Source organism: Myotis myotis, unplaced genomic scaffold (genome assembly GCF_014108235.1).
Source record: "Myotis myotis isolate mMyoMyo1 unplaced genomic scaffold, mMyoMyo1.p scaffold_m19_p_7, whole genome shotgun sequence".
In the NCBI taxonomy this organism is placed as follows: Eukaryota; Metazoa; Chordata; class Mammalia; order Chiroptera; family Vespertilionidae; genus Myotis; species Myotis myotis.
Genome location: NW_023416379.1, coordinates 63,068,502 through 63,080,539, shown reverse-complemented (window position 1 = coordinate 63,080,539; position 12,038 = coordinate 63,068,502). Strand labels below are relative to the sequence as shown.

The following is a 12,038-nucleotide window of genomic DNA, read 5'->3' as shown; positions in this document are numbered from 1 at the left end:
TCTTGTATGTTTTTGGTTTTGGTTTCTAATTGAGTAGACTGACTCTTGCAATCTCACTATTGTCTTTTATTGTTAAATAAGAATTTTTAAAAAACTAATTCCAGTTTCAAGAGTCAGGAAAAAAATGCATATACACACACACACACACACACACACACACATACACACACTGATATGTGTGTGTGTGTGTATGTACTAGTATATATATATATATATATATATAGATATATATATATATGAGTATATTATATTATATATATATATGTGTGTGTGTATATATATGTATATATATATATCTCCAGGTACCAGACTCACAGAGAATACCATTTTCTCTCTGACTTGTCTCCTTTCCCAAACTCTAAAGTAGGCATAGGAGCAAATAAAATTCATTGCCATATCATTCACCATTTGGTATTATCTGGGAAAATCCTTGCTTCATCTGAATGACCTCCTTCTTCCATCCAGCGGTGTCTTGGAGGTATTAAGGTAAGCAAGTCAATGTTTTCAATGACAGCTCTTACAGCACCAAGGGCCCTCTCAGATTCTGCTGCTAGTCATATGTTTTAACTTTTGATTAGGCAGAATACAGACTACTCTCAGACTGTTGTCTGAACCATAGTATGCTAAAAAGCCCTTAGTTCTTTGTTCTGAGCAATTCTAAAATCTCATTAAAATATTCATGAATTTTTATGAAACCAAATATTTCTATAATATTAAATAGAGCATAGAAGCCCTGTTTACTGTACTTATACTAGAAAATATTGGGTTTCCTGCACTATTTTCATAGTAAGTCAAGAGCAAATCTGAAATCTGTCACTACTGAGCAAAATTCCTACTAAATACCATTTGTCTATCCCATCATCAAGGCCTAGATGATACTTGAGTTCTAAAGATGTGCTGACTTCGAAAAAAAGTGCCCGGAAAATAAAGATTATTCTCTTACCTAAGAGCTGCCTCATAACAAAGATTTTAATTTTAAGATTTAAAACAATCTGTAATACTATCAACAATAAAAAATATATTTAAAAAATTAAAAAAGAAAGAAAACAAAACAATTTGGTAGAATTCTTAAATCTCTTGCTAATAAGCTGAAATTCTCTTATGGATTTCTTTTTCTAAACCTGATAAGTTAAAAAAAATTTCCCAAATTAAAATTTCAAAGACTCCCCTCAAGTCCTGCCATTTTGTTTCATAGACCTTGAGATTGATCTGATGTTGGTTGAGCCACTGATAATTGTTTTTCAGTCTTCCACAAAATATGTGACTTCTGCTTTCCAGCCAAGCAAATGAATTGTGGAGGCTTCTTAATTAATAAGCAGCGAGGTGATATCATTTTCAGCATAATCCTAGCTTGCCCAAGAAAACTTACTCGATCTCCTGGTGGTCCCATGGGTCCTGGTGGGCCAGGTAGTCCTGGGGTTCCCTATATGAAAAGAAAGACAGTAATGTACTTCCTGTGTGGAAAAAGATACTTGTTATTCCCCCCCAAATTTTTTTTTATAAGAAAGGAAGTTCAGGGGGCTTCTGAACAGAAACAGAAAGCCAGAAGCAAGCACAGTGTCAGCCATGTTGTAGGTACTTAGTCATCAAGCAGGTACCTGACCTGACAAGCATAGACTTAAAGATTAAGACCAGAACATGAAATGGAAATAATGCGAAGGACACAGCCAGGCTTCTGCTTTGCAGCTTAGCCTTGGTTCACCGTCTGAGGCAGTACAAAGGCAGCTTGTCAAATAACACTTGACAAGTGAAAGGAAAGGTAACTTCAAGAAGAACTTACTGCTCGGCCCGGAAGTCCTGGCTCGCCAGCGTCGCCCTTCATCCCTTGGCGACCCTAGAGAAAGCAGCGGAAACACAGTTCCCAGGCGTTTTACAGAGATTAAGTGGAAAAGGAAGACATGAGTCATCTCTGAGATCTCCATCACTTCATAAATCCAATGTAAGAATATTTTTGAAGGGAGATGAATACATCACTTTTGGTATTGATGCTCACTCTTTAAACTACAAATGCCATACTATAATTTTCATTTATAATGCTATGGGATAATTTTATATGATTATGGGATAATATGCCTACTTTAAAAGAACATCCTTTAACATAAGGGAATTTCATTGAAATAAAATGTGAAGGGAGAAAGCTATTTTATCTTAATATATTTAATTTGGTGCTAATATTAATAGATATTCAATGAAATGTTCTAAGAAGATAACATAATTTGGTACTTATTACTACTTGTTTGAAGACACTTCTTACAAAGGAAAGCTGAATTAATTAAAACCGATAATTTAATAGTAGTAGTAAAAGAAAAGAAAAGGTAAAGCCTCTACAACTTTCTTTTGGACACAAGAAGCTCACAGTAGATGCATTCAACCCTCTTGAGAAAGAAAGCCCTGTGCCTTCACACGTCTCATTTCTAGCTATATCTAATATAGATTTGATTTTCTTTAAATGCCAAAAAAAGTAATCTATGTTCCTAAAAGGGGGTTTAGACTTAAATTTAAGAACTATGCAGTTATTGTATTCTTATTCGTAAAGTATATTTACTTTATCTTAATATACAGAAAAAGTTAAATATAGTATGAGTCTTAAAAGGTAAAACATCCTTTATAATTCAGATCAGCATTTAAAACAAAATATGAGCCTCTAAAGGTCAAACATCCTTTTTAGTTCCGATTAGCATTTTAAAATGTTTAAAGAAGTAATGACCTAGATAAACAATGCAAGCTTGCCTTGAGGTCGTAGGTATTAGAAAAGGACTTTAGGGCAGCCACAGATGGAAAGCAATTTCAAAGTCTTCAGGATGTTGAAGGATATATGTATTATTTATTTTAAAAATTTTATAGGTCAAAGAAGTAGAGTAATTTTTGTCTACACAGTTATACATTATTACATATACTATTTACATGTCTGAAATCATAGTCCTCATAGGAAGTTATCTCAATGACTAACTGTTGAGTTCTCTGAGAAAACATTCGATTTGGCAAAATATAGTAAAAAAATGTTCCAGTTAAATTCAGTGTTAATCTGCCATCCTCACTTAATACAGAAAGCCTTTGTACTTACTTGTTCTCCTGGAATAGAGAGTCCGTTGGGTCCCTGGGGACCTGGAGGACCCTGGGGGCCTGGAGGACCTGAATCCCCACGAGGACCAGGGGGCCCCTAAAACACACAAGGAAGAAACAACCACATGGTCATGTAATACTCATCCAGTGCCTCCCTAACCTTAAAACACCATCATATAACTCTTCATATAAGAACAACTGGAAAATGAAATAAATTCACAAGAATACTTAAATTTCCAAAACTCTGAAATAAATTCACAAGAATACTTCAATTTCCAAAACTCCTATTAGAAGTACATTTTTTGAAGTAAAACATACTGACTATAATGTATTCAGATATTTATATTCATAAACTCATGAGATCAAAATTCAAATGTGATTGGATTTGGTTTATTCTAAGCTAGTCCTGAATTCTCTTAGACTTGGGCTTATTTCTGGAACGAACATGTATATGAATCAAGCAAGGAGCAGAGAGCCACTGAGTAGATGCTCTGTACTGAAGCTTCTTTGCAATGAGTCTAGGTGTAAAGGGCACAAACTTGGAGTCAGACAGACCTGGGTTAGCATCCCAGCCTCACCCTTTCCTGACTGACTTAGTTTATCATTTGTGAGATTATGACAAAAGCTACACATTATCTTCATAAAATATGCCCCTTAAAAAGCTTGAGGTGGTTTATGGAAGACCAGTGTGAAACTGGTCAGAGGGGCAGGTGACCCCCAGCAAACGCACATGTGGCTGCCCAGCTCTTTCTCTGAGACAGGTGTAAGGAGGAGCAGCGGACCTGTCCCCCACCCTCCCCAGCTCTCTCATGGGACTCTGGCCCCTGTGGGGTCTTCTGATTGATGGCTGGGTCACCCCGTTTCCACATGTTGCAGCAGAGCCCATAGGTTCTGCAGATTCCCATGTGCAATTCCTACAGCAGTGACACACCCTAGACATTTATTTCTCTGGTCCATCATTTTGACATCCAAAGACAAGGCAGAGATGATATATTGCCTAAGGCACACTAAACATGAACTGACTTGCTCAAGGTCACATACCCCCCCTTAGCAGAAGTTTGAACAACCAGCCTTCAACATATAGATGAACATTTGAATGCACTCTAAAATATACTTACGACTGCCCCATTGATACCTCTTTCACCTCTGGGACCTTTAGCACCAGGTCCTCCCTAAAATACACAGTAAGAACACATTTCAGGGCGAATGTAAGGAAAGTAGGAAAAAGTTGATACGTAAAAACTGTTTCAAGAAGCAGCGTCTTGTCCAATCAATACTTCTGTAGCTACTTACAAAATACTGAAGTAAAGACTTTATATCCCACAAATAAGTGGGGAAAGGGAATTTCAAAACCTTGTACATCCTACGTGTCTCATTTTTACATTGTGAACTTTCTTAATTGTTAGCAAATCTTGAAGTTTATTTGAAAATGTGAGGTTTACTGGAAAAAACAAGCATTATTTAAATACAGCAAAGAGAAAGTTCAGCTTTGGAATTATATGCATGCATTCTTCAGGGGAAATAATATACAAAAAGAAGAGTATCTTGGATCACTCAGAATCTCGGAATATGTAGTTCAGTAACAGGAATTCAGAGACTACTGACCAAAGAAGAAATAAATATGGTAGTGATATCTAATAATGTTATCTTACAATGAGAGAAAAACATCTCTACTTCTCAAAAACATTTAAGTCACGTTGGGATATAATTTTATGATTACAAATATACATCAGGTAAATCACTATTAATAGAAATTATGGTAATTCCAGTGACATTCTGATTCTGTACATGAGAAGCTGGCTTATAATTAATCTAAAATCAATTTACATTTTTTGTTATAACCTCTGTATAGTAAAATTGGGTATTATAAGAATCTCTGAGCTGTTTCTATGTTAATTAATCATATTCTTAAAAGAGGCCATTAGAAGAATGACTACCACTTCTCAAAACCAGCCCAGCTCAGATGTTGGATTGATAAGAGCAAAGGGTTCCACGTTGATTAATGAGACATATCACTGCAATCTTCAATGTTTTGTCTACACTTTCTTGGTCTCCCCTCCCCCATAAATAGATGTAGATTTTATCTTATCATTCCAGTTACTTTAAACCCCAATACTTTCACACCCAGAGTTTATATCATCACATATATAACATCTTCATATGTTATTCCCATGTGATGTCTGCAGCATAAGGTACACATATCCTTGCTCTAAACAAATTGTTCTTGGGTTAGCCACTCAACTGTGGTTCCATAACATCTACACAAGAAGCTTTTAGGAGATGTAAGGAATTTTTAGAAGCATGTGATTACAGATGGAAACCCAGATTCACAACTTTAAGAGAAAAGTTCTTAAATAAGAAGCCGGTTTCATTCATTCCTGCATGTTCAAATGTGTTTAAATTTTCTTCTTGTATTACTCCACTAAAATATACCACAAAAATGGTCTGCAATATGGCGTGCTCTGTTCCAGAAAATGTGGATGGCTAGAAGCATTTTATGCAAAAGAATACATGGAACAGACAGCAGAATCTCAGAGGAAAGTGTGGGAGCGGGGTGTGGATCAACCAAAGAACTTGTATGCATACATGCATAGCTCATGGACACAGACAATGGGGTGGTGAAGGCCTAGGATTGGGGGGGGGGGAGGCTAGAAGGAGTCAATGAGGGGGGAAAAGGGACATATGTAATACTTCCAACAATAAAGATTTAAATTTAAAAAATAAGAAAGAATGAATACTCCAAAGCTTTAAAGGAAAACCTAGGGCTTTTTCAGTTTCCTTACAGCAGGGCCTGGTGGTCCTGGAGGTCCAACGCTGTCCTGTGTGCATGTGCAGGCATTCGGAAGAGCGGGGCATTTTGCTTCATCTCTCTGAAATGTTGAGAAGAATATTTACCTTTGAATTGAGGGTAAAAATGACTCCCCATCCCCCATTTCCATTTATCATATTTACACAAGGAAATCTGTTTCCCAGTGTGCAGAAATAATTTTAGTTATCATTGCAAATAGTCTTGGGTTGAATCTTGCTTTGCTCCTTTATGTCTTTATTTTACAGTTACTCTAGGAAACCTCACATAACAAAGAAATGTCTACAGACCTGCCACTGCAACCACTGGTTGTCTAACCAGTTTCCTCTAATCTGGTGGTAGAGAAATGCCCATTTCATTTAGAAAACCGGAAGTCCTTCCCATAGCCTACGAAGCTTTACATGCTCCTCAAAGCACCACCGTGGTCGTCCCACTTTCCCCATTCGCTCTGCTCCAGCCCCACTGATCTGACTAATATTGCTCAGATCTTGTGGCACATTGTGGCCTTGGGGCCTTTGGTTTTACAGCTCCCTCTGGCTCTGGCTCTCGTCTCCACATTACTGGCTCCTCACCTGATTCAGGTCTCTGCTTACATCTCACCGTATCACTGAGGGCTGATGGTACGCACTTGGCCATCTATCCCTTTACCCTGGTTTTTCATCCTAGGACTTTCGCTCTATACCATAGTCTATAGCTACTTGTCCATTCTTTCTCTTCCCTTGCCTTTCACTAGAATATTTACCTTTCACTGCTGTGGCCCTAGCACATAGAATAGTGCCTGGCTTATCACAGGTGCTCCATAAATAAATGCTGAATAAATAACGCACCCTCATCCTGGAGATGTATGCAGTTTATCGCTTGCCCAATGCTTCAAATCCGTCATCAGCATTTAACTTTGTAACCACTTACCACTCACACAGATACTATGGGAGTAAGTCATCATCTCAAAAACAAATCCAGTTAGTCCTAAACGTTAGTTATCCAGAGAGGTGATGGCTTATTCTATAAAATGCCGAGATTTTATAAACAACAGAAGGGATCTGTTGGAGGTGTGTCAAACATGCTGACGCAGCAGGACTTTTCTAACTTGCATAACACCCTGGCTGCTGGGGAGAATTGACAGATGCGTCTGATCCATTCTCCGTTCCTGGCTTCCTAGGCTGGGGTCCCTGGCCCAAGCCCTGGTAGCTGATTAGCATGCACAGAGATGTGTGCGTCCGAAGAAGAAGTTGCTGAGTGCTGCTTCCTCTCCCAGCCCATCCGCATCCGGATCCCTCCCTCCCAGGGGGCTAATGAAACGGCCACAGGCTTCCATTCCGCGTTACTCACCCTTGAGGGAATATCACAGCATCTGTCTCTACTGGTCCACACCGGACTGCAGACGATATCGAAATTCTGGATTTGGAACTGCAAACAACCAACAGCAACATCAGCTAAAGATGCATGAGAAACATCTTATACTAACGTTTCCACAATTTAACCTTTGCCTACTTCTCTGTCTCAAGGGTGCATAAGGAAAGACCATAAAAGCCTGTGCCTAAGATAAAGAGACAGTAAAGCAAATGCTTATGTGAAATTCCCACTTCTGATTCACTTCCTTGGCTAAAAAGACATGTTTGATTGAGTTTTGTTTTTTATTTTTTATTTTTTTTTAAATATATATTTTATTGATTTTTTTACAGAGAGGAAGGGAGAGAGATAGAGAGTTAGAAACATCGATGAGAGAGAAACATCGATCAGCTGCCTCCTGCACATCTCCCACTGGGGATGTGCCCGCAACCCAGGCACATGCCCTTGACCGGAATCGAACCTGGGACCTTTCAGTCCGCAGGCTGACGCTCTATCCACTGAGCCAAACCAGTTTCGGCTGAGTTTTGTTTTTTAAAGAGAACTAATTTCTTTGTTTAATTGTGAATTTGTTCCATTAAGAATTTGAAAACAACACACAGTTAAATCAACTTTCAATAGCCTATCCTTGTAGAAAAGTAAAATTTCAAAAGCCATTCCGCATTTATTCTACCATTGACGCTCTTTTTTTTTTTCAATATTTTTTTAATATATTTTATTGATTTTTTACAGAGAGGAAAGGAGAGAGATAGTTAGAAACATCGATGAGAGAGAAACATCGATCAGCTGCCTCCTGCACACCTCACACTGGGGATGTGCCTGCAACCCAGGTACATGCCCTTGACCAGAATCGAACCCCGGACCTTTCAGTCCGCAGGCCAACGCTCTATCCACTGAGCCAAACCGGTTTCGGCTCTTTTTTTTTTTTTTTTTTTTTTTTTTTTCATAAATTCTTACCTAGGGGCTGACCAATAATTTTTATGATTACCCTTAACTATTTCAATATAGTACAGTCCTCCCTTATTATTCACAGAGGGATAAATGCCAGGACCCCCACAGATACCAAAACCCAAAGATGTTCAAGGTATGTAAAATGACCTAGTATTTGCATAACCTAAGCACATCCTCCCATATATTTTAAATTATCTCTTGGTCACTTATAATACCTAATACAACATAAATTCTATGTAAATAATTATTTACACTATATTGCTTAGGATTTGACTTTTTGGAATTTTTTTTTTTTTTAGTATTATTTTCAATCCTCTGTTGAATCCATAAGACACATAATCTATAGTTACTAAGGGCCAGCTATAATATATACTTCCTATCTTTCTACTTTTTAAAAATAAAACTCTTTTAATAAGAGGGAAAATATTTTTTTAGCTATAACTTATTTTATATCTCTGATATAGTTATTCTATTTAAACATAAAATACAGTAGTCAGTAGAAAGTCTGAATTTTAATCACAATTATATTAAACTTGCACTTATTGGTTTTCATTATAGAATAGAAATTTCAACGTTTGAATCTAGGAGAAGAAAATTCTGTCTATGGAAGAAAGCTAAATTAAGTAAATATAGTTTAAAAATTAATAGAAGCCAAAGGTAGCAGACTTGCTTTTAGAACTCTGTGGTTATCATTTGACATTTAATATGAACTTCAATGTTCCTACGGCTTGGTACAGTGAAAACCTCCATTTAAAACTGTCTCACTAGATAGAACCGTAAATAGGATTGGCACGCTCCTGCCTCAAACATGCGCCAGTGAACTTGTTAGTAATGCGGTCAGTTGGCTGCTGTTCTACACTGATTTTCCCTCGGCGACAGATGACGGCTCCTCTGCGAGAAAGCGCGGGCTCTGGTGATGGTCACAGCCAATGTCCACAAATGCTTAACGTCCCGACTGCACAAATTTGTATTAGCAATTACTCTCTTTGAAGAACAAAAAAGTGAATTATTTTAGATTTCACTGATCATCCTGGCAGCGATTTGTGCTGTACTCTCCAATTTGATCCAGTTTCAAGATGATTGCATGATGTTCTCTGTTGCCTTGACATCTTATTTTGTTTTAGCAATAAAACACACTATTATATTCTGTCAGTAGCATATTTCCTGAATATTACTTTTCCCAAGTTTCAATCCGAATAAGAAATTTAACAATTTAAAACTCACTGAGAAAAAAACAATTCACTTGTTATTTAAAAAATGCCCTTTTAATCTTGACTAAAGATACCAAGAAAAATAAAAATGCGTTACTTACTGTGGCTGATTTCCTCTCCCCTTTAAGTAGTTTCCCAAGAATTTCATAACCATCAGTTGTGATATTTCCAGCTTCCTTGATGTCTTTTTCTATAATTTCATAGCAGTCGATGTAAATCTTAATACTTTTTGAGGTCACTACGATATGAACCTATAAAGATCATTTGTTTCCATTATAAATTTTTCACCACCAAAAAATTGGCTGACTTCTTCATATTTCATATCACAGGTTTAAAAATGTATTCTTTAAGCTATTCTCATCCCCCAAAGAAGCATTTTAGACTAAAATCCAAGACCAGGTTGCAATGTCTTGTCATTTATTAACATCAAATCAAATGACCCATGTACCCTCTCTAGGTCAGTTTCCTTCAGCCACATATACATGCATAATTTCTTATTTTCCCACCATGTACTGTTTGTTACTAAGATGACCAGAGATAATATAGATGAGATGATTCTGTAAACTATAAAGAACTATTCAAACACAAGCTAATAAACCAATAATTTATTATTATATTCAGTAAAACAGAGCCTCGAATGTCTTTCACTGACTTTCTAAGTTGGATTTTTAATTTGTTTTCTTTTATATTATTTATTGATTTAAGAGAGAGACAGAGACAGAGATAGAAACATCGATTTGTTGTTCCACTGTATTCATTCATTGGTTGATTCTTTTATGCGTCCTGATCAGGGATCAAACCCACAACTTTGGTGTATCAGACGATGCTCTAACCAACTGAGCTACCTGGCCAGGAATAATTTTTTCCAAATTTCAGTCAACAAGAACTTTCATACTATATAAATACCTAACATAGTAAGAACCAGCATACGTCTTCTATAGAGATTCAGCTCTAGAAACCAATAGATCAAGATTCAACTTTATTCTTTTGTCTGATATTGAGTACACTAGGAATCTTAAGAAATCTATGAGGACAGATAATTAATAAAACATGTGTATCTCAACAATGTAAAAAATGGTTTCAGGTAATCTTTAAAGTGTATAGTCTTGTTGATAGTTTTCACTTATCACAGCACAAATACTTAAGTAAGCACTTGATTATTTTGAAAAGTTCAGCTCCAAGTTAAAAGAAACAGAAGTTCCCTTAAATGCTTTGAGTCAATAAACATAAGGACAATCCCTAGAGATTTTTTTAAAACAGTAACTATTTTTCCCACTGAGAATCACCACCAAAACACTAATTTAGTGCATCTGTAAGTGGCAAATATGAATTACATATGGCATTTATATAAAAGTAATACATAGCTTACTAAAAATAAAGAAATTTTAAATGCTCACAGCACAGTCATCTAACATTGAATTCAAGAACAGCATTATACAAGCATTCCCAAGACATTTATTATCTAACTAGAGGCCCAGTGCACGATTCGTGCATGGGTGGGGGTCAGGCCAGCCCACCCCGATCAGGCAGATCGGGCCAGGCAGCCGGGGGAAGGGGCGGCAGGCGGTTGGTGGGCCAGCCCCGACCCTGATGGTGGGGGTGGGGATGATCAGAGGTGGTGCCAGCCAGGGGGAGGGACTGCAGGCAGTTTTCCTGCCGGCCCCACCCCTGGTCAAACTCCTGGTCGAACTCTTGGTTGAACTCCTAGTCGAGGGGACAATTTGCATATTAGCTTTTTATTATATAGGATAGGAAGTAAAACTTGTTGTTGTTGTTGTTGTTTTTGCTTAATCCTTTCACCCTTTTGGACACAGACAATAGTATAGTGATTGCCAGAGGGAAGGAGGGGTGGGAGGAGGTGGAAGAGGTAAAGGGGAGATAAATGGTGGTGGAAGTAGACTTGGTTTGGGGTGGTAAACACATGCAATATACAGATGATGTACTATAGAATTGTGTACCTGAAACCTGTGTAATTTTATTAAGCAATGTCACCCCAATAAATTCAATAAAAATTATAAAAAGGACTAAACCTTATTTGTTAGCTCTTGTGTGAACAATCACAGAGGTAAATATTACAAAGTACTTTAAAAAAATTATAGTATCCAGAATTATGTCAAAATCAAGACTCTTAGTTTGTACAAAATTATCCCAAATATACTGGTCATTCAATGTCAACCATACTAAGCACATGCTAAAAACATGTTTTACTACAATCTCTTCTGCATGTTCTACTGCATTTTAAACACATGCATAATCACATTTTAGAGTGGGCTCTTCATCTGCAGACCCTCGTCCTAAGTACTAAGAAACCATCTCTAAACTGTGAAAATTTCACAGACCAGCAGAAAGAAATAGAAGCACTCATTCTGATTCATCTCCCAGCCCATACTCTGCCATTCTCTAAAAGTTCATTTTTCATCTATTCCTCTTTTACCTCTTAACGGAAATTTCTCACTTGGATATATGTCATCTGTCACAACAGAATGGAAACACAAAAAACTTTTCAAGAGAATTTTCAAGAATCAATAGCTGTCTGCTAGTCCCTGCTGAAGCTCTTTTAGCCTACCCTCTCTTTCCCAAGAGCCCCCTGCATGTCATTTCCACTCATTCCCTGCTATGGGAGTGCTACTCATCCCACGGACTGAAGGACTTCAGTCCCT

The 12,038-nt window shown here is 37.3% G+C and overlaps 1 protein-coding gene across 8 annotated transcripts in view; it reads right to left on the bottom strand.

Annotated features, from left to right (window-relative positions):
- Positions 1–12,038, bottom strand: part of COL12A1 (collagen type XII alpha 1 chain) — a 114,417-nt gene that overhangs the window by 15,510 nt on the left and 86,869 nt on the right. For all 8 annotated transcript variants that reach the window (XR_004969004.1, XR_004969003.1, XM_036318289.1 and 5 more), the window contains 7 exons: positions 9,480–9,629; positions 7,199–7,276; positions 5,847–5,933; positions 4,182–4,235; positions 3,065–3,160; positions 1,781–1,834; positions 1,370–1,423 (listed from right to left, as the gene is read on the bottom strand). Coding sequence is in view for 6 of the 8 variants with exons in the window: in XM_036318289.1 (XP_036174182.1) it covers positions 1,370–1,423; positions 1,781–1,834; positions 3,065–3,160; positions 4,182–4,235; positions 5,847–5,933; positions 7,199–7,276; positions 9,480–9,629 (573 nt within the window). In the remaining 2 variants the exon portion in view is untranslated. The remainder of the gene's footprint in view (positions 1–1,369; positions 1,424–1,780; positions 1,835–3,064; positions 3,161–4,181; positions 4,236–5,846; positions 5,934–7,198; positions 7,277–9,479; positions 9,630–12,038) is intronic.